General features: G+C 36.2%; 2 protein-coding genes and 1 long non-coding RNA gene across 4 annotated transcripts in view; 2 read left to right on the top strand and 1 right to left on the bottom strand.

Annotated features, from left to right (window-relative positions):
* The first annotated feature begins 10,203 nt into the window (after window positions 1–10,203).
* The window catches only part of LOC127870153 (uncharacterized), a 36,360-nt gene continuing 19,834 nt past the window's right edge, over window positions 10,204–26,729 (top strand). Inside the window, exons 1-2 of the mRNA XM_052412809.1 lie at window positions 10,204–10,371; window positions 11,563–12,264. Coding sequence (XP_052268769.1) covers window positions 10,356–10,371; window positions 11,563–12,264 — 718 coding nt within the window. The 5' untranslated portion in view covers window positions 10,204–10,355. The remainder of the gene's footprint in view (window positions 10,372–11,562; window positions 12,265–26,729) is intronic.
* LOC127869313 (uncharacterized) lies at window positions 13,361–19,878 on the top strand. Of its 2 annotated transcripts, none has more exons than XM_052411766.1 (2): window positions 13,361–14,727; window positions 18,475–19,878. In XM_052411766.1, the coding sequence occupies exons 1-2, from the start codon at window positions 14,718–14,720 to the stop codon at window positions 19,389–19,391; spliced, it is 927 nt and encodes a 308-aa protein (XP_052267726.1). In that variant the 5' UTR covers window positions 13,361–14,717; the 3' UTR covers window positions 19,392–19,878. The 2 variants fall into 2 exon arrangements, with proteins under 2 accessions (XP_052267726.1, XP_052267727.1); XM_052411767.1 differs by lacking the exon at window positions 13,361–14,727 and adding an exon at window positions 17,050–17,212.
* LOC127869314 (uncharacterized) lies at window positions 18,245–26,656 on the bottom strand. Its single transcript, XR_008044510.1, has 2 exons — window positions 26,592–26,656; window positions 18,245–18,808 (listed from the first exon to the last, which is right to left on the bottom strand). It is a non-coding gene; the product is annotated as an uncharacterized LOC127869314 (long non-coding RNA).

A 26,729-nucleotide genomic window follows, 5' to 3' on the forward strand; every position in this document is an offset into this window, starting at 1 on the left:
GGCATATTGTGAAGTTTGTCATTAAATGCTTTATATTGATAAATGTAAACATTGGATCTTAAAAGCCCCAGTAAAAAATCAAGAATAAAATTTAAAAAAGGGGAGAAAAAGCCGGTACCAGGGCTCGAACCAGTGACCCCCGGAGTCCTGGAGTTAGTCAGAAGTGTAAACGCATTAGCCCTCTCGGCTATTCCGCCGGGTTTACACAGTTTAAGTATTTTATACATTATATAAGTAATCTTCGTTGTTTCGTAAATTTAAACGACAACAACAGAACTCTCCAAATTATTCAATCGTTTCGCGTTGCAACGCTTTATAATTTTTAGGTTTTCAAATCGTCAAAAGATACATATAATGGCTATATTGGACTATGGTAAATGTTCCGTAATACTGTTCCCTCACAAATATCATAACTAAAACGAAAATTTGCGATTCTGAAACATCTTTTTTTCAATTTTGTCAATTTACCAAACCGTGAAAAGATCCCTTTAATGAAACATTGAATTTTTATTTGATTAAACCAATATTAAAAAAGATTCAAGGTTAAAGTCAAATTGAAATATTAAAGGAAGAGTTCTACGGATTGTAATTAAATTCAGTTTTCATCATAATCTTGAGATATATTGAGTCCGTTTTTCGTAATGATTCATGCGGATGATGCCAATAATTATTTCAGCAAAAGTAGATATGATTGTGACTTGAATAGGTATTAATTGATGTGTGAAAACTAAAGTTATACGCAAAAGCATAATAATTGAATAAAAACCACCTGCGAAACTGTAATAATTGAAAAAAGATAAATGGAATACACTTTTGTCGATATAAATGATTTTATTACAAGATAAGAAGCTCTTGTGACAATCAATGTCGTCAGTATAAATGTTCATTGCCTTTATCACTAAGCTTTTAATTAACCTCTCATTCGTTGAACCACGTCTATTTTCAAGCTGTTGCAAAACGATTAATTAAAATGAAGAAAGGCGACAAAGCGGCTGAAAAAAAATAGACAAGCGTTACTCTGGTACCCGATCTTTATGTACAATACAAAAATAAAGGTCTGGTAACCCAAATCTCCTATGGTAACACCTGTTTTACACAACGACATTAGGTTATGTCAGAGAGGGATAATTTAACGAGTTTACAGTGGGTTTTAATGGCGTAATGGTTATGATTAAATAAAAATATTTAAGTGATTTGCTTGTCGAAGCTATGCATGTAATTACGGATTCCGGATAGTGCCATCTATAATCTCGCCATTCTTTCATCTAGGGCGACACACGACACACGAAGCGATACACGATATTTTGCGCGACACACGAAGCGACACACGATATTTTGCGCGACACACGAAGCGACGCGCGAGAATGTACCACGAAATATCGCATATGTGTAGGTTGCCAAAAAGGCGATTTATCGTGGTTAATATCGCGTGTCGCTTCGTGTATCGCGCAAAATACCATGTATCGCTTCGTGTATCGCGCAAAATATCGTTCAAAGGGCCACACACGAAACAAGATGCGACACACGATATCTTGCGCGACACACGAAGCGATACACGATATTGTATTATTCAAATATCGCCAGTATTATCCGAATCTCGTGTATCGCGGCCTTATTTCAGACCGCGACACACGACACACGCAGCGATACTCGATATTTTGCGCGATACACGAAGCGACACGCGATATTTGTACTGTTCAAATATCGCTGTAATAATATCGCCTGTCGACTCTCGCGTAATTTTAAACGGTGTTACAGTAATTTTAAACCATTTATTATCAATAATTTGGCGATACGCTGAGAGGCTGCGTCCATGCTTGATGCACATGCTTGATGACGTTAAAATATCCCCCTATTGTCTCCCCTGATTTTTTGAAAACGCGAGATTCGACGATATTTTGCGTGATACACGATGCGACACATGAAATTTTGCGCGATACACGAAGCGACTCCCGATATTTACCACGATATATCGCCTTTTGGGATACCTACACAAGGTCGATATTTCATGGAACATTCTCGCGCGTCGCTTCGTGTATCGCGCGAAATATCATGTGTCGCTTCGTGTATCGCGCAAAATATCGTGTATCGCTTCGTGTGTCGCCCTTGATGAAAGGAGGGCGAGATTATAGATGGCACTATGCGGACTCCGTATGTTATTGTTTCGTTTTAAATCGTTCACACACGCATTTGTATGGGGGCAAAGATAGGACATATAAAACGTAATTACAGTCTTGCAAAATCTGTATGTTCAAACTAAAACGATCATTTATACACGCATTCATATGCAGTATATCCAAATTCTGTAAATAACTCTTGTGTCACATTAAAAATTGAAAGCATATCTTCGTAAAGTCACAATTTACTCAATCGAACGCTTTACGTCGGTTTTTAACAAATTTGCATTGACAAGATGGCAGTTCCATTACGTTATAATTAAAAAGCTTGTGTGGTAAAGTGGTAGCGCGCTTTATTTGTTTATTATACATCGCGGGATCGAACCCCAAGGCAAGCCTCTTCTTATTTTCATTTTTTTCTCGTGTTATGATAATTATTCAAAACTTGTCCAATATTTTTTTTTGCTAGTTAATTCATTTAATTTAAAAAAAAGGAAATACGTGAACAAATTCCCTTGAAATAAACATTTAAGCTTCAAAAAAAAGAAGAGGTTGTTGACTTCATGAAATCCGTGTTGTTATAAGAACCCCGTTCGTTAAATATTAACCGTTAAGTTGTTTCGCGTTCGTCGATGTCGGGTTTACCGTATCGCAATACGCGTTGAGCCGTATCGTTTCGCCATACTTGAAACCTACATAATAAAATGCAACGGAACACTTCTTGCGTTCATCTGCCGGGTTTAATGACGGTCATCCGGTTGAAAAAAAACACACAAGGTTTGCATCATTATATTTGTGCAGATTTGTAAAATACGGATATAAAAAAACTGTCCAAACATTTTGAGACATTTATGAGAGACAAACATCTTCGTGTCCAAACGATCAGAGTCACACACAATAATTGTTTTGGCTTAGAAAATGTTGTCCGAAACGGCCAAAAAAAACAAATACACACACGCGCGCACACGCACAAGCAAATGCAAACGCACACACATGCATGAACAAACACACACACACGGACAGTGGTATCACTTGAGCCCTTCTGCCATTTTCACGGATGGATTATAAAATAATTATTGCTATTATAAATATTATTGTCACACAATATTCAAGCAAATACACATACTCAATCAATTTACTGTTGTTCAATTATGCAAATTTCCGAAATGTTATTAGTTTTTATGTTTCCCAATCGCATTATTGTAAGAAGCAGCTGTGACAAACATTGTTATCCAATAAGTCTATTATCAGAAATCTGACATCACATATTGACAAGTACACCCATGGTGTGTTATTTATAATGCGGTCATGATTAATTTGAACACAAGTAGGCATTTTCCTATAGCGTGTATATTGTATATTGTTGCCTATAGTGTAGTATTATTTTCATACTTTTGTTTTTGTCCAAATAAAAAAATTCAGGATTCGTTGCATATAGTTCTTGTTTGTATATAAAAAAAAGTAGTAATGATATGTTCATGTATGTACCTTTGATGATTTCGATAAACAATACCATTAAAATTTGTATTATGTTTTGCCCTATGCAATATCAAAATTAGTTACCAATTTGCGTTTTTCTTGCATATACGAAAACGAATGTTATTGCGAAACAGTGATAATAACATACGCCATTAATGTTAAAAGTATTATCTGTATTTCTCGCGTTTAACTAACAGAATTTGGTAAAAGCAACGTTGCATTTTAACAGTTATTTCATGTGTTTTGTGAACTGCAATGTGTTGCCAACGAGATAAACATTTCTACTTAAATAGCAAACGATGAAACTCTTAATACTCTATCAAGAGGTAAATTCTTGCTCTAACCCACTACTTTTCGAACAGTATATTTACTAAAAATACAATTATTGAAACTGGGATCATCGCAATCAAAAGGTCTATGCAACGCATTTTGAGTTAATTCCGGTTTGAAGGCTAGCAAAACCTCACATTTACCCTAGAATTAACCCATTTATGCCTAGCGTCTAGAAAAAAAGCATTGGCAAACAGCGTAGACCCAGATGAGACGCCGCATGATGCGGGGTCTCATCAGGGTCTGCGCTGTTTGCTTAAAGGAATTTCTGTAAGAAATATTCTAAATATAGAAATAAATATACTAGACATGTCTAATTTTGGAAATAAATTGATCCAATTTAGAAGGATGGAAGAGTCCACTAGGCATAAATGGGTAAATCACAAAACAAACGCGCGTCTTATACGATCTCATTCACATTTATCTTTGCAGACATAATACAAACATGAATGCAAAAACGTGACGCGTGAATGGCATATATAAACAAATACATTTTGTGTATACTAGTGTCGCAATTATCGAAAATATATAACACGATTAACCCATTTTTGCCTTATGGACTCTCCCATCCTTCTAAATTGGATCAATTTATTTCCAAAATTAGGGATGTCTAGTTTATTATTTCTATATTTAGAATAGTTCTTATAGAAATTCCTTTAAACAAACAGCGCAGACCAAGATGAGACGCCGCATCATGCGGCGTCTCATCTTGGTCTACGCTGTTTGCCAATGCCTTTTTTCTAGACGCTAGGCATAAATGGGTTAAGGTATAGGTTATCAAGTAGTTAGTATAAAAATTGTCAATCTATAGAAGATATTTAACGATCAAACTAACAATTTCTCAACCGAAATTGTCAAACAAACTGTGTCCGAAAGCTCGTTAATATTTGTCATTAACATACCAAGAATAGGCTCTACTGCTTCAGCCTCTGCAGACAGAAATATGACAACATTGAAGACAGGTTCAGGATACGTTCTGTTGAATTTAAACAACATAAATCAAACTGTTGTGGTATTCAATGTAACAAACGATGAAACTCCAGAAACGCAATCAGAGACTTTTACAACATAATACCATTTATATGCATAAAATGATTACAATTGAAATCATCGCGGTTTTTGGCTAGCCGAATCTTACACTAATATCCGATTAAAAAAATACACCAAAATCCATCCACATGTAACTCTGCATAAGGAAAACCAAAACATGGATTCCAAAACATACAGTGTGATTTGATTACTTCACACATATTTTAAGTGTACTATAATCGTGAGTATGAAAAATCTATCACATTGATATGGGGATATGGTTAAAGTATTAGTTCATACATAAATATGGTTCATTTATAACATATATAAAAAAAATAAGTTAAAGATGCATCTACAGAAAACTGTCAAACAAACTTGGTATTAGAAAGATCATTATTATGGTTCATAAACATAAAAAGTAGCTCTAAAACTTCCATCCTTTAACTCTTTCAGTGCTGGAACCGTATTTTGAAGGCCTTTGCAAACAGTTGCAAACGTGGCGTCTCATCTGGATCCAAACTGTTTTCTATTCTGATAGTATTCTTTGAAAAAAAAAATCGAAGAAAATGCTAATTTAAGAAATTCAGCAGACGACATTTTAGCAGACGACACATTTCCCAGCATGCAATGGGTTAAGGATTGAAATAAGACAGCATTTACGATATGTACGGGGATACGGTCGTCTGTATCCAAACAGCGCCGATAAAACTCTTTCAGCATTTAATATAGCAAACGACAAAACCCCAGAAACTGGGCGGCGGGCGGCGGCGGGCGGCTGGCGTCGGGCGGCGGCGTCCACAGCAGTGTCCGCTCTCTAATCTAAATAGTTTTCATCCGATCTTTACCAAATTTAGTCAGAAGTTGTATCTAGACAATATCTAGATTAAGTTCGAATATAGGTCATGCCGGGTCAAAAACTAGGTCACAGGGGTCACTTAGTGCATTTCAATGATTTAGCATAATGTCCGCTTTTTAAATCAAGTAGTTTTCATCCGATCTTCACTTTGTCAGAAGTTGTATCTAGTTGATGTCTAGGCCAAGTTCGAAAATGGGTCATGCCGGGTCAAAAACTAGGTCAAGGGGTCACGTAGTGCGTTTTAAACATTCAGCATGGGTTCCTCTCTCTTATTCAAGTAGTTATCATCCGATTTTCACCAAACTTGACCAAAAGTTGTATCTAGATGATGTCTAGGCCAAGTTCGAACATGGGTCATGCCGGGTCAAAAACTAGGTCAATGGGTCACTTAGTGTATTTTAAACATTCAGCATAGTGGTCACTCTCTAGTTCAAGTAGTTTTATTCCTATCTTCAACAAACTTGGTCAGAAGTTGTATCTAGATGATGTCTAGGCCAAGTTCGAAGATGGGTCATGCCGGATCAAAAAATAGGTCACAGGGTCAACTAGTGCGTTTTTAACATGCAGCATGGTGTCCGCTCTCAAATTCAAGTAATTTTCATCCGATCTTCACCAAACTTGGTCAGAAGTTGTATCTAGATGATGTCTAGGCCAAGTTTGAACATGGGCCATGCCGGGTCAAAAATTTGGTCATGGGGTCAATTAGTGCGTTTTAAACAATCAGCATGTTGTCCGCTTTCTAATTCAAGTAGTTTTCATCCAATCTTCACCAAAGTATTCCCAACCCTCAAACGGGCGTATTTGTGACAGTTTGGCACTCTTGTTTCCATTTCATTTCAAATACATTTGATATATTCAACAGATTAAAAAAAACTTATGAGCCAACATAATTCATTTTGACTTATTAAAGATGCAGCTGACATTTGAGTCCCCCAACTACATTGGAAAAGAGATTGTGGACCAGATGTGCGAAAAGATCAAAAACAAGCGATCAAAATCTGAATACAATAAAAGACGATCATGTTATTTCAAATAATCGTTATGATTGGGAAGCAATTGAAATTGAAACAAAACAGCTGGCATATATAGGGTGCAGAATCAACGGGGTTTACACTGGCTGGACAGAATGTAAACACACCATTAAGAACTTTATTTGTGCAAATATCTCAAGTTATTGAAAGGCATTTGCAAACATCTTTAGTACATAGAAGACAGTATTTCTTGCAGTGTGTGTGGTGATATCTTAAGGTATAAGGATAAATCCTTGAATACGTCTGAAATCGGTCACAAAAATTCACGTTGCGTAAAGCATTACCATAAACATAAATGCAGTAAAAATATATTTTTTGAAAAACAACACATGCTTAATAAATAAAGTAATTCTGATGTTTTCCAAATTGCCATAAGCAGCATAGAAAACTATTTTTATGCACCAGTTGAAATTCTAAAGAAAAATTATTTTACCGGTGTGATTACATCCATGAGCGTTTAATGGTAAACCCCACAAAGTCACGTGATCCTGCACCCTGTATACCCCAGCACGAAACAAGTAAACGAGAAATGAGAAATAAGTAAACTACCTTTAAGGACATCATTTGTCTTAAACAACAAAAGAAAATAATTAAACCTTTTACCAAACAAGCACAAAGAAAACGTAATATAAGATTCACTGATTACTCCGTAAAACTCTGATAATGAAGCATGCATGTGTTTGACGTTCGCATTCTAAAAATAATCATAAAAGGCTCACAACTTCGAGAAATCTAAATGACTTTAACCCCATTACTGAATGGCTTTGATGTACTTTCTTTAAGTGGACCATGTCTTTGAGTATAGAATAAAAATAAACACGGTAATCAGAATTTAGATTGTCCCAAAATGCAGCTAACCAAAACGAACTAATGCAAGCTTATTCTTGATTCTATTGATTAAGAGCGCTGTGACACACTCAGCTATTATATGAAACGTTGTGTTTTCTTTGGAGTTATCTTAAAAATCTTAATTCGACACCATCGAATCTAACTGAATAGCGTAGCATTTATCTTTATTCCAGACATGTATCTTTGTCATGACTGCTAAGACTTTTATAGAATGGGAAATACTTTTATTCTTCTGACCTACCTAACAATAACACTTATTATGCTGATTCCCAGCCAATATTTATTAAAGAATTACTTCTTCAAAATCCCGTTTCGAATATAAACTATCTAGTAAATTGACCATAGTGGTTGTTCTAAACATTAATGCTTAACATTAGAGACATCATCTTGAAAAAAAAATGGTTTCAGAGGAATACCCATCGCTAGTCTTTCATTTAAGGTGAGTGACCAATTGTATTTCAATACAAATATAAACAAAGTCTGACACAAGTTGCATCGGCAGGAAATCATTCGCGTTTTCACTTAGAGGTCCTTCATTTAATTGAAATGACACACTGCCATTCATTAACACAAAGATCCTTACACAAACACTAAAGAACAAAACTGGGTTCACCGTCTCGAAACTGTGCATAGCATTGCGTTGGGGTGAATCCGGGTTAAGGTCTCCCAAACCTCACACATGGCCCACGTTATATCATATTATATAAAAATCTTAATAACATTTTATATCGTGGCGTCACCCTTCAAGTACAACTGCAATAAAAGAGGCAAAATTAGTATAAGATTCAATCTAAATTCAGTTTAGTTCACTTTAATAACTTAATTCTAATCAGAGAGTCAGAACTTTAATTTTGAAGGAAATGAAACAACAATCAAGCATCAGATGCATCTCATCCGTTACTAATAAGCTATACAGATATGGCCTCATATAATTTAATATTCAAATCATCGTCGTAAAGTGCGTAATCTAATGAACGCACAGTGCACCGGATGACGTACTTTTTGTCAAACCTTAGAAATTAAAATTACTTGTCCATCAATTTAAAACTTATTTTTTGTAAATATAAAATTAAAACGTTTACACAAAAAAAAAACGTATACTTTAAGTCTTACGTTTGATCAAATTACCCTCTTTCGATAAGTAACATTTTATCAAATTTATATTGTTTTCAAATGCAATCACTTTAATGTATTTACCCCTCCACACACACCTCATCAACGACCATTTCAGAAATAAATGGTAATAGTTGTGTAGATTTATAAGGGAAATGCCGACACGTTTGACTAAGAAAATTTTTAACATATGATGATGTTCCTGTATCGATAATCATCATGTACAACCGTACATTTATAAAGCGTTTTTAACATTGCTCATCTATATTTTAGCGAAAACGTCTATAATCGGTATTTAAACTTTTAACTACAAAGCGACATGAATCATAAATATGATTAACCCATTTATGCCTAGCGTCTAGAAGAAAAAAAGGCCTTGACAAACAGCGTAAACCCAGATGAGACGCCGCATGATGCGGCGTCTCATCAGGGTCTGCGCTGTTTGCTTACAGGAATTTCTGTAAGAAATATTCTAAATATAGAAATAAATATACTAGACATCCCTAATTTTGTAAATAAATTGATCCAATTTTTATCTAAATATGGATTGGCGAGTTCACTAGGCATAAATGGGTTAATAATTGGGATATCTTCCTTGAACGGTCAAGCCAAAGCACTTCGGGTTTAAACCAGACTAATTACCCTTCGAACTCAACACTTTGTCCAGAATTAATAACTAACATTCAGATTTATATTTAAAAAATAAGCGTCATTTGTTTTGTTTTGTTTTTTGTTTTGGGTTTAATTTAAAAGCAATAAAAGAGCATTTAAATTCGACTTAATTGTAATTTAATATCTTATGGTTTAAAATGCACAAGAGCAACAGAATAATAATAAAACATATTTTTAACAAGATTTGAGAAAGTATCATTATAAGTTACAATCACCAAATCATCTTAATACATTACCTCGACATTGATTGTTAATTTTCTATCAGGTTTTAAACACATTTTCTGCTGATAATGTAGCATATATATATATATAGCGACCGGGTATCTTTAAAACACTGTTGATTCCGTTTTTGAAAAATAATGTGCATGCATTTTTGAAAAATGTATATACGCATTAAATCACGTGAGTCTCGTAGATTCAGAACGGATTAAATCAAAAGTAACAAATATAAAAAAGTAAACAGGATAAATAATGACTTGTGGTAATTATATAAGTATTATTATTTTTGAATTGCCATTATAGATCTTCAGCAGATTTGTGTTTTGTAAACGATCGATATAAATACGCATAGTTTAACACTAAATAAGTTGTCAGAAGTGGCGAAACAACAGGAGTAAATATACGAATATAATCACTACTTAATTATTTAACAAAATTAACAAGCTTTAATCATTAACCACAAGAAACAAATTATCACCGGGAATAGTCTCGTGTATGTGACGTCATTTTTAATATTGTTGTTTATTATTGTCAGTTAAACATTTGAACGTCATGAAAATATTCGAACCTGGATTTCGCTTTTTCTCACATTAACAACCAATTTACAATTATTATCCGAACGTCGACAACTTACATAATCTGAAAATAGTTTTACTTGTGATGGCAGTTTTTACAGGTAAACTTTTAAGGGCGTTTAAATATTTAATGCTATGTATATGTATAAGTATTGTATATTTATCTTCCCAGTTTCGTATCCAGTAGGGGTAAATCAATTCCTGTGTATTTGTTGTTGTTTTTTTTTACCTCAATATACAATTGTATTTTTTAGTAACAGACAGGAAATGTAACCAATTTGTAAACGCAAACTTTAAAAAGTCCATTTAGACGAAATATATTAGGAAAGAGTGTAATGTTTCTTCCGTAAACGATATATATCATGCGTTGTAACACAAACACATATTATCTTTTTGTAAAGCTGATATATTTGGCGGATATTTATCATCAGTTACTATCTGTTTCAGTAAAATACAAAGGTTTGCCAATGTTTTCTGTAAACGTTTCCCTTTCGTACGGCTCCTGTATGACTGTGTTGATATGCCTCCTGTCCACAGGCTTTAACAAGAAATGCCCTTTAAAAAGACAAGTTGTCAGTTACTGGTATAAACGTGTGCACTTTGTACTAATGAGCCTGCTATCACATGAAGAGTGTGCGTTAATAAACTGAACGCCGCGATGTGCCTGAAACACAGTACAAAACTGCGAAAACATCCACTTAACAAAGCGTTGAAAAAACTCTTATAACGCAAAAGTAACGTGAATGATTTATCTATATACGCATGTCTTAGTCCATTTTATGATTACAGAAAGACGTATGATAACATTAAATACGATCTACTTGAGAACTTTACAGTAAAAATGCAATTATATAAAAGTAATAATAGAATTTAAAAACTATTTAACTATTTACGTGCCCCATATAGAGCAGTCTTATGTCAAGAAACAAGCGTGTGGACGGTATAAAACATGTTAACCAAGTGTATGTATGTAAGTTAACAAACCGCCCTTGTATTACGTTTTAATACGGCCATATAAAACACATACAAACCAGCTTTCTAAGAAAAACAAATATAATGCTACATTTGAAAACGCCATCCTTTATGAAACGTTGTGCTAAGCAAATAAAATAGGTCAGCATAACGTTGTTTGTTGTTGTTGTGTGATATGCATCAGTTTTCGTGCTTGATTAAATCAACGATTTGATTACTTACATGCTCATACAATTCAATAATAATATTATCTTAAATCATTTGACTTTCCCTGTGTAACAATAATGTAATGAATAACAATTTGTTCGTGTTTTTTCTAGAACTTTTAAAATCCCTGCACTATCTTGCCCAACCTGAACGCAGCCGGCTGATTGTCGCCGGCATATTCCTATCCGACGGTCAGGCGGCCCTAGTTGACCGGAAAAACTCGGTCCTCATCGTCACTGACATTGACCAAGAGACGTACGAAGAGGTGAACCTGCTGACGATTCTTCCGGAAGAGTATCAGTGTGTTACAGATACGGTAGCTTCCGGCTATGACGTCAAGTCGTTCGCAAAGAAAGGCGCCAGAAATGCATTACATGTCGATTCCGCTCTTCCGCAGCCTTCCGACGTGAATCGGTGTCCCGGAAGTGACAACATGCTCGTTGTGACCTTCACCTGCCCCGACCATTCGATCGCTGTTAAATGTGAGCTGCATTTGAAGAAAGGAGCGTCGCTCGCAAGCCGCCTATCGAGGGTATTACACGTCCGTATCAGAGACCGAACACGGACTGTTGTATCGCTTTCAGACGGCGTCTTCATTGCGTCTACGCCAGATAACGTCGTCGTTCTATCTGAAATCGGGGATAATCTTGGCATGCATAGACGGGGAAAGAGGGATCGAGGCGGACTGCTCATGACAGACGGTCATGACAAGGTGTATTTCGGTGACGGTGACTTCTTTGTCGGTTGCAGATGGTCCGGGAACTTCTTGCAAGAAATGTTTCGGTTTCAGCACAAACGAATGAAGTTTCCCAGAGGTTCGGCTATAGACGGAAGTGGCTGCATACTGGTCTGTTGCGATGACTCGCATAGCATTTTCCGCCTGAACGCCGATGGATCACGTGGTGAAGTAATTTACTTCGATCGGAGCAAGTCATTTGGTGACGTAGACGTACATCCCGACGGCCGTCGAATTTTGGTAACCTTTTGGACGGAAAACGAGTGGCCTTTGATCTTTCGACAGAATGCGTAGAATTATTTTCCAAAGCTTTTACCAGGTAATACGTTAAACACAAAATACGGAAACGATACATCGTGTGTTTTCATACCGGGTACATACAGTCTTATTTTACGTAAAAAGGGGGTTTATCTTCGCCTCTAGTAAAAAAATCGATCAAAATTATCTTCTTATCAAATTTAAAAGTTTAATTTAATTATAACAAGCGACTGCAATGCATTATTCTCATAAGTTTGCGTGTGCTTCTTCTAATTCGTTTTGAATTGTCATTTTGTACTTTTGTAATAAAGTTTTTCAGCCATTGTTTTAATCTCCCAGTGGATATATTTGGCATGCGACCAACAATCTTTTTGTTGAAAAATATATTTATAGATCTGTCATCTAAACAATAGCACACACAACTGTGTCAGCGTTTGGCACATTCTCTTAGAATTTCTAGTATCACATATTTAGAAAATACATGACTTGTAATAACCATATATTTATTTACAGAAAATATGCACTTAGTACTTTTGACTGTTAAATTTGCAATTCTTTGTTAGTTATGTTTAAAATGTCTTCATTGCAAATAGAATATAAATCGTGTGCCCTAATATCAGTTTATTCTTTATAGATGTCATGTTACTTTTGTTTCACACATTTTACTACAAAATATAGTTTTGGTCATTATTTTAGAATTCCTACTATTAGATTTTCGGAATAAACATTGAATACATGTATCTTTTGGTTGACTTTCAGTTCATTTTTCATATAATTACATATCTTCCCGTTTTTTTTTGTAGCAAAATTACCTTGATACTTTGTCTGAGTTGGTTTTGAAAAGGTAAAGGGGGCATTACAAAAAGGTATTCCGATATCGCTTTTCTACACCATGTTGCAGTGTTGAGAAAAATATCGGTTTATATCTTGCATAAGATTGATATGCCCCCACCCCCCCCCCCATCGCTCATTGCAAATGTTATAATTATTGATCAACGTGAAGGCCCGGTCTCACTATGATGCCGGTGGAGCCCCGGTGCGTGATCCGGGATCTACCGGGATGAACAGGGGCTCTACCGGTATGAACAGGGGCTCCACCAGGGACGACCGGGGACAACCGGGGCTCCACCGGGAAAGTATTAAACTATTTAATACCTCCGGGATGAACCGGGAGTAACCGAGAAGGACCGGCAACGACTGGCGCGGCACGGGGAAAAATCGGGATGGCACCGGGAACAACCGGGACGGCACCGTAGCTCCACCGGGGCCCATACAGACCCCGGCAGAGCTACGGCAACGCACCAGTTGTCGCCGGTGGTGCCAAGGTGGAGTCCCGGCTAACGCCGGCAGAGTCCCGGTATAGCTACGGTACATCGGTAAATCGGCGCTCTGCCGGGACGCCACCGACATTCACCGGGGCTCCGCTGGGGCATTACCGGCGACGACCGTGGTTAAACCGGGGCGTTGCCGTAGCTCTGCCGGCGTCTGATGCCAGTATAGCCCCGGTGAGTGCCGGCGGAGTTACGGTATACCGGGGCTCTGCCGGGATGCTGCCGGCTTTCACCGGGGCTCCATAGGGGCATTATATTGCGCTCGCTTTTGAAAGTAATTTAGGTATTTTAAATGTTTCCGCTCTATTTACCCTATTCTGACTGGTTGTGTGGTTTATATATCGTATTTCTAATAGGCCCAAACACCAAACAAGACAATATATTTACAAAAGACAATATGGTAACATAAATGCTATCTTTTAATTTTGATAATTATTGTTTTATATGCAAAGTTCAGACGTGCATAAACTATTCATTCTGCATATCTTTTATTCCACCATCAGCATTCTTAATATTGCACAGTATACTTACACTTTGCAATATGCATTTAACTGTATACATGTCAAGTATGTAAGATATATAAGGCAATCGTATCCTGTAATTTAGAGTAGAAACTTAAACTTAACCCAAAAATCATACCTTCAATATTAGAAAGCGGTATTAATAACGTTATGTCAGTGGACATGTAATTGCTCTGATGTGTTTGTTTGTCATAAAAATGTCATCAATAATTGAAAACTAGAAATCCTAATAAACCTTTATACGCTATAATCGTTAGCGACCGAGTATCTTTAAAACAGAGCAATGTTGACTGCGTTTTTGGAAAATAATGTGCATAGATTTTTAAAAAAATATATATATACCATTACATCACGTGAGTCTAGTTGATTCTCAACGGATTAAATCGAAAATAACAAATAAGACATAGTAAACAGGAAAAATAATGACTTGTGGTAATTATATAAGTATTATCATTTTTTAATTGCCATTATACAGCCGATATGTATATTGTAAACGATCGAAATAAATACGAATAGTTTAACACTAAATAAATTTTCAGAAGTGGCGAAACAACGGGAGTTAATATACATATACAATCAATACTTAATTATTCAACACAATGAACAAGGTTTAATCATTAACCACAAGGAAAACGAGTGGCCTTTGATCTTTCGACAAAATGCGTAGAATTATTTTCCAAAGCTTTTACCAGGTAATTCGTTAAACACAAAATACGGAAACGATACATCGTGTGTTTTCATACCGGGTACATACAGTCTTATTTTACGTAAACAAGGGGTTTATCTTCGCCTCTAGTAAATAAAATCGATCAAAATAATCTTCTTATCAAATTTATAAGTTTAATTTAATTATAACAAGCGACTGCAATGCATTATTCTCATAAGTTTGCGTGTGCTTCTTCTAATTCGTTTTGAATTGTCATTTTGTACTTTTGTCATAAAGTTTTTCAGCCATTGTTTTAATCTCCCAGTGGATATATTTGGCATGCGACCAACAATCTTTTTGTTGAAGAAATATATTTATAGATCTGTCATGTAAACAATAGCACACACAACTGTGTCAGCGTTTGGCACATTCTCTTAGAAGTGCTAGTATCACATTTTTAGAAAATACATGACTTGTAATAACCATATATTTATTTACAGAAAATATGCACTTAGTACTTTTGACTGTTCAATTTGCAATTCTTTGTGAGTTATGTTTAAAATGTCTTCATTGCAAATAGAATATAAATCGTGTACCCTAATATCAGTTTATTCTTTATAGATGTCATGTTACTTTTGTTTCACATTTTACTACAAAAATATATTTTTGTTCATTATTTTAGAATTCCTACTATTAAATTTTCGGAATAAACATTGAATACATGTATCTTTTGGTTGACTTTCAGTTCATTTTTCATATAATTACATATCTTCCCGTTTTTTTTGTAACAAAATTACCTTGATACTTTGTCTGAGTTGGTTTTGAAAAGGTAAAGGGGGCATGTACAAAAAGGTATTCCGATATCGCTTTTCTACACCATGTTGCAGTGTTGTGAAAAATATCGGTTTATATCTTATCTAAGATTGATATGCCCCCCTCCCCCCCCCCCCCATCGCTCATTGCAAATGTTATAATTATTGATCAACGTGAAGGTTAAGTCTCACTATGATGTCGGTGGAGCCCCGGTGCGTGATCCGGGATCTACCGGGATGAACAGGGGCTCTACCGGTATGAACAGGGGCTCCACCAGGGACGACCGGGGACAACTGGGGCTCCACCGGGAAAGTATTAAGCTATTTAATACCTCCGGGATGAACCGGGAGTAACCGAGAAGGACCGGCAACGACTGGCGCGGCACGGGGAAAAATCGGTATGGCACCGGGAACAACCGGGACGGCACCGTAGCTCCACCGGGGCCCATACAGACCCCGGCAGAGCTACAGCAACGCACCAGTTGTCGCCGGTGGTGCCCAGGTGGAGCCCCGGCTAATGCCGGCAGAGTCCCGGTATAGCTACGGTACATCGGTAAATCGGCGCTCTGCCGGGACGCCACCGGCATTCACCGGGGCTCCGCTGGGGCATTACCGGCGACGACCGTGGTTAAACCGGGGCCTAGCCGTAGCTCTGTCGGTGTCTGATGCCAGTATAGCCCCGGTTAGTGCCGGCGGAGTTACGGTATACCGGGGCTCTGCCGGGATGCTGCCGGCTTTCACCGGGGCTCCATAGGGGCATTATATTGCGCTCGCTTTTGAAAGTAATTTAGGTATTTTAAATGTTTCCGCTCTATTTACCTTATTCTGACTGGTTGTGTGGTTTATATATCGTATTTTTTAATAGGCCCAAACACCAAACAAGACAATATATTTACAAAAGACAATATGGTAACATAAATGCTATCTTTTAATTTTGATAATTATTGTTTTATATGCAAAGTTCAGACGTGCATAAACTATTCATTCTGCATATCTTTTATTCCACCATCAGCATTCTTAATATTGCACAGTATACTTACACTTTGCAATATGCATTTAACTGTATACATGTCAAGTATATAAGATATATAAGGCAATCGTATCCTGTAATTTAGAGTAGAAACTTTGACAATATCCAAAAATCATACCTCCAATATTAGAAAGCGGTATTAATAACGTTATGTCAGTGGACATGTAATTGCTCTGATGTGTTTGTTTGTCATAAAAATGTCATCAATAATTGAAAACTAGAAATCCTAATAAACCTTTATACGCTATAATCGTTAGCGACCGAGTATCTTTAAAACAGAGCAATGTTGACTGCGTTTTTGGAAAATAATGTGCATAGATTTTTTAAAAATATCTATACCATTACATCACGTGAGTCTAGTTGCTTCTCAACGGATTAAATCGAAAATAACAAATAAGAAATAGTTAACAGGATAAATAATGACTTGTGGTAATTATATAAGTATTATCATTTTTAATTGCCATTATACAGCCGATATGTATATTGTAAACGATCGAAATAAATACGAATAGTTTAACACTAAATAAATTTTCAGAAGTGGCGAAACGACGGGAGTTAATATACGAATATAATCACTACTTAACAAGCTTTAATCATTAACCACAAGGAACAAATTATCACCGGGAATAGTCTCGTGCATGTGACGTAATTTTAATGTTGTTGTTTATAATTGTCAGTTATACATTTGAACGTTATTTAAAAATTCGAACCTGGATTTCGCTTTTTTCACATTAACAACCAATTTACAATTATGACAAGAACGTCGACAACTTCCATGTCTGAAAATAGTTTTGCTCGTGATGGCAGTTTTTACAAGTTTAATATTAAGGGTGTTTAAATATTTTATTTAAAGTTATGTATATGTATAAGTATTGTGTATTTACTTTCGTGTACGATATTTTTACTTCCGTTTATGATACATATCATGCGTTGTAACACAAATACATATTATCTCTTTATGTAGCTGATATGTTTGGTGGATAATTATAAACCCGCTATCAAATGAAGAGTGTGCATTAATAAACTGAACGCCGCGATGTGCCTGAAACACTGTTTAAAACTGCGAAAATTTCAACTTAATAAAGCCTTTCTAAACGTGAATTCTTATACGCAAAAGTAAAGTAACGTGAATAATTTAATAATTTATATACGCATGTCTTAGTCCATTTTATGATTACTAGAGAGGTTAAACAACTTTTAAAAACATAAAATAAAATATACTTGAGAATTTTGCAGGAAAAATGCAATTATATATAATTAATAATACAATTTAAGCACATTTTAACTCTTAACGTGCCTCATGAAGATCAGTCTAAGGTACAGAAACAAGAGTGTGGACGCTATAACAATGTTAACCGAGTTAAGGTATGTTTGTAAACATACCGCCCTTGTATTACATTTTAATACGGCAACATAAAACATATATAAACAAGCTATCAAAGAAAAATAAACACATAATGATACGTTTGAGATCGCCATCCTTTATCAAACGCTGTGCTTAGCAAATAAAATAGGTCAGCATAACGTTATTTGTGGTTGTTGTTGTTTAATATTTAAATTTTTTGCCTTGATTAGATCAATGAGTTGATAACTTGCATGCTCAACCAATTCAATAATACTATCATCTTCAATCATTTGACTTTCCCTGTGTAACAATAATGTCATGAATATTCTTCTCTTTTTTTTCCTAGAACTTTTACAATCCCTGTACTATCTTGCCCAACCTGAACGCAGCCGGCTGATTGTCGCTGGCATATTTCTATCCGACGGTCGGGCGGCCCTAGTTGACCGGAAAAACTCGGTCCTCATCGTCACTGACATTGACCAAGAGACGTACGAAGAGGTAAACCTGCTGACGATTCTTCCGGAAGAGTACCATTGCGCTACAGACACGGCTGCTTCCGGATATGAAGTCAAGTCGTTTGCAAAGAAAGGCGCCAGAAATGCATTACATGTCGATTCCGCGCTTCCGCAGCCTTCCGACGTGAATCGGTGTCCCGGAAGTGACAACATGCTCGTTGTGACCTTCACCTGCCCCGACCATTCGATCGCTGTTAAGTGTGAGCTGCATTTGGAGAAAGGAGCGTCGCTCGCAAGCCGCCTATTGAGGGTATTACACGTCCGTATCAGCGACCGAACACGGACTGTTGTATCGCTTTCAGACGGCGTCTTCATTGCGTCTACGCCAGATAACGTCGTCGTTCTATCTGAAATAGGGGATGATCTTGGCATGCACAGACGGGAAAAGAGGGATCGAGGCGGACTGCTCATGACAGACGGTCATGACAAGGTGTATTTTGGTGACGGTAACTTCTTCGTCGGTTGCAGATGGTCCGGGAACTTCTTGCAAGAAATGTTTCGGTTTCAGCACAAACGAATGAAGTTTCCCAGAGGGTCGGCTATAGACGAAAAAGGCTGCATACTGGTCTGTTGCGAGGACTCGCACAACATTTTCCGCCTGAACGCCGATGGATCACGTGGTGAAGTTATTTACTTCGATGGGAGCAAGAAATTTGGTGACGTAGACATACATCCCGACGGCCGTCGCTTTTTGGTAACCTTTTGGACGGAAAACGCATGGCCTTTGATCTTTCGACAGAATGCTTAGATTTATTGCCCCAAGCTTTTAACGGGTGATACGTTAAGCATGAAATACGGAAACGATGCATCATGTGTTTTTATACCGGGTATATACAGTCTTATTTTACGTAATAAAACTAGTTTATATTCGCCTCTAGTAAAAAATCGATCGAAATTATCTTATAATCAAATTTAGGAGTTTAATTTAATCATAAAAAACACTGCAATGCTTTTTCCTATAAGTGTGTGTGTGTGTGTGTGTGTGTGTGTGTGTGCTTCTTCTAATTTGTTTTAAATTGTCATTTTGTACTTTTTTAATAAATATGTTTGTTAAACAGCCAGCGTGTAAATCTCCCAGTAGATATATTGGGCATGCGACCAACAATATTTTTGTTGAAGAAATATATTTATAGATCTGTCATTTAAACTATAGCTCACTCAACTGTGTCAGCGTTTGACACATTCTCATAGAAGTGCTAGTATCACATTTTTAGAAAATACATGTAATAACCATATATTTATTTATTTATTTATTTACATAAAATATGCACTTACTACTTTTACAAAAGTTTGCCGTTATGTGGATTCAAATCCGGGTCCGGAAACAATCTTAGTGCTGCTACTGCACCACTTCAATGTTCATATTAAACAGATCATTTTAAACGCTGTGTAAATAATGAACGAATTTTTCCAAATTATTGATGAGAAGCGTTACAATTGTTGTAACGGTATGTTGCCCTAAAAGAGTGACCTTAATGCGCTAATGCATGGCTAATCATAGTCTCGTGATTTTGCAAATTATTGCTTGGCAATTTTTCTAAATCCACCCGAAAATGACAGACTTAAAAGAAGGAATAAGGTACCGCACATTTCACATTTAATCTCCGTACCACCATGACCGAGACAAAATATATGAGCCGCGCTCTGTGAAAGGGGGTTTGATGCATATGCGTAAAGTGTCGTCCCAGATGAGCGTGTGCAGTCCGCACAGGCTTATCAGGGACGACACTTTCCGCCTAAACTTGATTTTTTCTATAAAGAGACTTTCTTAAAACGAAAAATATCATAAATGCGTAAAGTGTCGTTTCTGATTAGCTAGTGCGGACTTCACAGGTACTGATTAGCCTGTGCGGACAGCACAGGTTGTCCGCACAGGCTTATCTGGGACGATATTTTACGCACATTCATTACATCCCTTTTTCACAGACCACAGCCCATATATCAACATGATAGTACACGTGTCAAATAATTTTGACATCTATCTACAAAGATAGCGGACAGAAAAAAGATATAATCCGATTTTGACTTTATGGCATACTAAATATCTACAATCTCAATGTTTATATTTATCACTATAAAGCTTTAAATGACAAACTTTAAAACATGCCAAAATCTGTGAAACTGTCCCTTAAAGATTAAAGTTTGTTTTAAAGGAAGAAAGACAATCTTGCATAAACAACGTCACAATAAAGCAGTATTTACCTCCCTTTATTTCGCTGTCGGGTCAGTATCTTGGTGAATGTGTATACATCCAGATATCACTCTTCGACATTCTGCAAGTGCCCTGGCAAAACAGCAACACAAACAAACATATGCTTCACAAAATGCACAGTGTATATTGGAAATATATAATTATCTCACAATTGTAAATTATTGTCAAGTAGGCGTAAACGTAAATTGCTTGTACAAATTTGTAATGATCCAACGTATAACTGCTAACTTTTATTATTCGTCATCGTTAATTTTTAAGTAACTTAAATATGATATATTAACCTGTAGTTTGACATAAGCACGTTTTCTTGTGTCTAAAAAATACACATGCATTACTAATTTCATTCTTATGCCATATTCGTTACCATTATATAACAAAATATTTCAGATTTACGACGATGGGATACGAAAATTTAATCGCAAAATGATAATGCAAGTATACCCAATTAAGTCTTAATAGCAAATTCACAATTTTATCTTTGACTTTATGGCAGTGAATGGAAACTCAGTAAGAGGAAACTAAAACAAAACGGTCATCGTACCATTTTCGACGAACTTTTTTATCTCAGTTAGCCGCCAGACTACAAAGACACCAAGGAATACATTTTTTTCTCGAAACACAAGGGCGTTTTGTCATATGAATCATTAAAGATATAGTTTTAAACATTCATAACTTTATTTTCCACATTTTCAATGTTTTATATATTTTTTCGGTCAGACATCCCTAGACGTGTTGTTGTTGTTGTTGTTTTTGTTGTTATTATTGAGGTTTTTGTTATCGATACATAGATATAGATCGCCATTCACAGTGTTCTTATCATTTCATAAATATGAACAGGGTTAACAAGAAACTGAGCGATTGTCTGAGCTCAAAGCTAATAATTATTGTTATGTCATATGATAAATAAATGGGCCGTGCTCTGTTAAAAGGGTGTTTAATGCATGTGCGTAAAGTGTCGTCCTAGATTAGACTGTGCAGTCCTCACAGGCTAGTCAGGAACGACACTTTCCGCTTTCATGACATTTTCTGTTTAAAAAAAGAACCTTCTTAGCAAAAATCAAGTTTAGACGAAACGTGTCGTCTTTGATTAGCCTGTGCGGACTAAACAGGCTAATCTGGGACGACAATTTACGCACATGCATTAAACTCCCTTTTCACAGAGCACGGCCCAAATATATGTTAGATACTTTTTAATGTTTTATTATGTATTTGCCATTCAACTGGCTCGTAAACAACCAAAAGGTTTTACAGAAAGATAACCGTTTGCATGTCTTTACACTTTACTTTTATGCATGTATTTATCATTAACGAAACGGTTTTGATAATCAGTAACGGAAAAAATAAAAATTTCATGACTCAGCAAACTTGTGTCAGGTATGAATTAATTGGTTAAGCCACAAGCCACTCGTTAGGGACCTCGCGCTTGTGGTAACGCCATTTACATATCAATATGTCACAAGTTTGAGACGCTTAACACGTTTTCATTTACTGGTCATAAATATAAAAAAATGACGTTATCTACAACGTTTACTGAAAAACAGTAATATTACATATGTAGAATTACGACAAACAGCATTAGTCATCAAGTTATATTTCATTTAATTTATTATGTTATTAAAGTCAGTACACAATTTGAAGAAACGTGACAAGACAAAATGCGTGGTATTTAACTGTCTCATGTTTGTATATGTCATGATGATTTTCTGATGAGGAGATCTTGAATCACACGTAGTAACGTCGTAACAACAGAACATTTTACGGCTGGTTTTTGCAATCATGGCAATAAACCAATAAATGTGCATTATTTTGATAATAAACGAAGTAGTAGTCGTAGTAATAGTGAAGTAGTAGTAGTAGTAGTAGTAGTAGTAGTAGTAGTAGTAGTAGTAGTAGTAGTAGTAGTAGTAGTAGTAGTAGTAGAAGTAGTAGTAGTAGTAGTAGTAGTTGCAGCAGCAGCAGCAGCAGCAGCAGTAGTAGCAGTAGTAGTAGTAGTAGTAGTAGTAGTAGTAGTAGTAGCAGCAGCAGCAGCAGCAGCAGCAGCAGCAGTAGAAGTAGTAGTAGTAGTAGTAGTAGTAGTAGTAGTAGTAGTAGTAGTAGTAGTAGTAGTAGTAGTAGTAGTAGTAGTAGTAGTAGTAGTAGTAGTAGTAGTAGTAGTAGTAGTCGTAGTCGTAGTCGTAGTAGAAGTAACAGTATCAGTAGCAGCAGCAGTAGCAGTAGCAGTAGCAGTAGAGCAGTAGCAGTAGTAGTAGTAGTAGTAGTAGTAGTAGTAGTAGTAGTAGTAGTAGTAGTAGTAGTAGTAGTAGTAGTAGTAGTAGTAGTAGTAGTAGTAGTAGTAGCAGTAGCAGCAGCAGTAGTATTAGTTGTTTTTGTTGTTGTAATTGTTGTTGTTTCATTATGTATTTTAAATTACACAAAACATTAACACGCTGGCTTTGTTTTATTTGGACTGAAAATAAGGTAATGTAACCCATAATACTATAGAAGTTATAATTTTGCTTGAAACGCATAAATGTACAAGTGGTTTCAAAATTCCTGAACAAAAAACAATGTACTAATATTACATCGGTAAAACGTTCTAAATTACAGTAATCATATTGCAAGAAAGGTTTTGTAATTTCAGAGGGAAAAATAGAACAAGATGTCATACATTCTCAAGTTAGCTACCAATGTTGCTTTTGAAGTATGCTATAATATCCGCCGTGTGAACGTTACATCGGTAAAGGCCATTGTGTTATTTTTGCAGAGGTTAATATATGCAAATAAGCGAATTCAGCATAGTTGAATCAAAGCAATATGCTTTCCTTATTTCAGATCCCATTATCTATGATAATGTTTCATTTTTCTTATTTTTATTTTTATTATATTTACTTAAAATTATTTTTTTTAATCAATTTTTTAAATCATTTATCAACATTCTAGAAACTATTTATTGTTGACGTATACAACTATTAGAAACGGGTGCGTCGCATACACTATTGAAGGCTACAATATGGCATTGTGACTTCAATCCATACGTTACCGAAACAGACAAAGTAAAATGTTAATCATGTTAGATATATTTCAGTGGCTTAAATTCATCTTTATGAATAAGTGGCTGAGACTGAACGAACGCTGGAACTTAGTGCATGTTTTAATTAAAAATGCTGACCAAAATTGTTCCCTAATTAAAACATTGACGTCTTAAACCGAAGTGATTGTTCATGAACAAAACCACAAATAACCATTTCAGCATAATCAGATACACTTTTCTCTTTAAATTAAGCTGTATTAGAGCGTTATAGCGACATTTAAACAAAGGCGCAAAACATGAAATGCTTAAAGAAGTTAACGCACAAAATGTCAAGAGACTACTTGTGGAAAACCGCAAATGTTTATCAATTTGCATATTGGGGGCACATATGCCACAATCAGACTCACTGTGTTCGAGCGTCTTGTGCGCAACTGTGGTTTTATTTAACATCTTTGATACACAATCTGAAAATGCAGACAAAAACAAAAACCATGTGGTTGCGTCTATTATAGGCGACACTTCAGTAAATTGCCTATTAACTTAATCGCCATCTTGATCAAGTGTCAAAGAACATTTTTAAGGTACTTCGATGTCCAAACCAAATCTTAAGCCATATTGAAGACAAAAACATTTTTACAAACACAAACACTGTTCAAGGTCGTACAATACGTCATAATATTGGAAGGATTAAGCAACGTAAATACGTTTATGTATTATTAAGCATATTCTTTTTATCAAATCAGACATAAAATACCCCGATAAATAAAAATATTTTCTTTCATTTTTTCAATATTAAATTGATACATATAATGTCATCCAGCCTGCATTGTAAGTGCTTGCTTTGTTCGTAACTTCGTGTTACATCAGCTTATCTCCGATGGTCACAAATGAGATTGTGAATGTCATCATGCGACAAACACTTAGCACAGGCTAATCAGGGACGACACATTCCGCCTAAACTTGACTTTTGCTAAGAAGAGACTTTCTGTAAACGAAAAATATCAGACAAGCGTAAAGTGTCGCCCATGATTAGCATGTGCGTACTGCACAGGCTAATCTGTGACGACACTTTATGCACATGCACCTTAATTTATAAATGATGTATGCGTTTATGGAACGTTTTTCTGAGTCTTTCATGTTGTAACTCATAGTTAGACAATTTTTTTCAAAGCCATGTAATCACACACAAGGCTCCGACCATCTGATGTACATGTACATCAACGACATTGTCTGCAACCTTACAGTCATTGGCTCTGGTGATACGCATATCGACTCATCCACTAAATGGCTCATGTACTAAACTAGGTTTGCTAGCAATGGAATTGATTGTTGATGTGATTTTTACGTAATACTTTTGAACAGAAACACTCATCATCTTGTTTCTTAAACTGTAACATAAGGTTATTTACGAGACATAACTTAAGATACGAGTTTTCAATTAATAAACGAGTAGTTACTTAAGATACGAGAAGCTACTTAAGATACGAGTAGCTTCTTATGATACGGAAAGTTATTCAAGATATGAGTAGTAACAAGAGCCAAGAGCATAATTCGATACAATTGTTTATAAGTTACGTTTCGCAATATTTTTGTAGCATATTAGAAATAAAAATCCAATGTAAACGATAATTTAAAAACCTTACAAGCAGCTAACGATTGAGCATTTTGTCCCAACGAGACTGTTTATGTTATAAGTATTTCCAACAAATGCCAAGCGATTATTAATTGAGTCTTATTGCGAGAAAACTGGGCTTAATGCATGTGCGTAAAGTGTCATCCCAGATTAGCCTGCGTAGTCCACACAGGCTAATCAGGGAGGACACTTTCCACTTTTATGGTATTTGTAGTTTAAAGGAAGTCCCTCCTTACAGAAAATCAAGTTGAGGCGGAAAGTGTCGTCCCTTTACGCACATGCATTATGTCCAGTTTTCTCAGAACGCAGCTCAATTCTTTCTGATGTCTTAGGTTATCTGTACATGACGTTAGATAGTAACAACGTTCAAGTGAATACGGAGGTTCTTGTTTATAAACAGTAACGGAATATTTAAAACATGTATAGGTATCGTTCAGTCGATATTTGTCAGTAAAAGTCGAGTTGATCACAAGTGTGGAATAATCTTATAAGTGTATGCAAAAACTTGGCTGTATACATTGGCTTTCCTTGGCCGATATCAATTTCGACCGATAATAATAGGTTATCATAAGACATTTACCCATTAACGTGTTACTATTGCTCTTTGTGTTCCTGTACAAATACAAAAACATCTTGTTTAGTTCATATGGTTTGTAATATATTACTTTTAAATATGGCTGAATTTGGTATCCACATTTAGGTTTTAAATTGAACCTATCAAGTTATTATAAATAATAACAACTGTTGAAACATAAAACATTTCCAAAGACGTCAGCAATTCTTGTGTTCGATTGTGTCACAGAATAAAGACATTAGTTCGCCGTATTCCTATCCGACGGTCGGGCAGCCCTAGTTGACCGGAACAACTCGGTCCTCATCGTCACTGACATTGACCAAGAGACGTACGAAGAGGTGAACCTGCTGACGATTCTTCCGGAAGAGTACCAGTGTTTACAGAAACGGTAGCTTCCGGTTATGACGTCAAGTCGTTCGCAAAGAAAGGCGCCAGAAATGCATTACATGTCGATTCCGCGCTTTCGCAGACTTCCGACGTTAATCGGTGTCCCGCAAGTGACCGAATGCTCGTTGTGACCTTCACCTGCACCGACCATTCGATCGCTGTTAAATGTGAGCTGCATTTGAAGAAAGGAGCGTCGCTCGCAAGCCGCCTATCGTATTACACGTCCGTATCAGAGACCGAACACGTCTTCATTGCGTCTACGCCAGATAA

The sequence above is a fragment of the Dreissena polymorpha genome, chromosome 2, assembly GCF_020536995.1.
Source record: "Dreissena polymorpha isolate Duluth1 chromosome 2, UMN_Dpol_1.0, whole genome shotgun sequence".
Taxonomy (NCBI): domain Eukaryota; kingdom Metazoa; phylum Mollusca; class Bivalvia; order Myida; family Dreissenidae; genus Dreissena; species Dreissena polymorpha.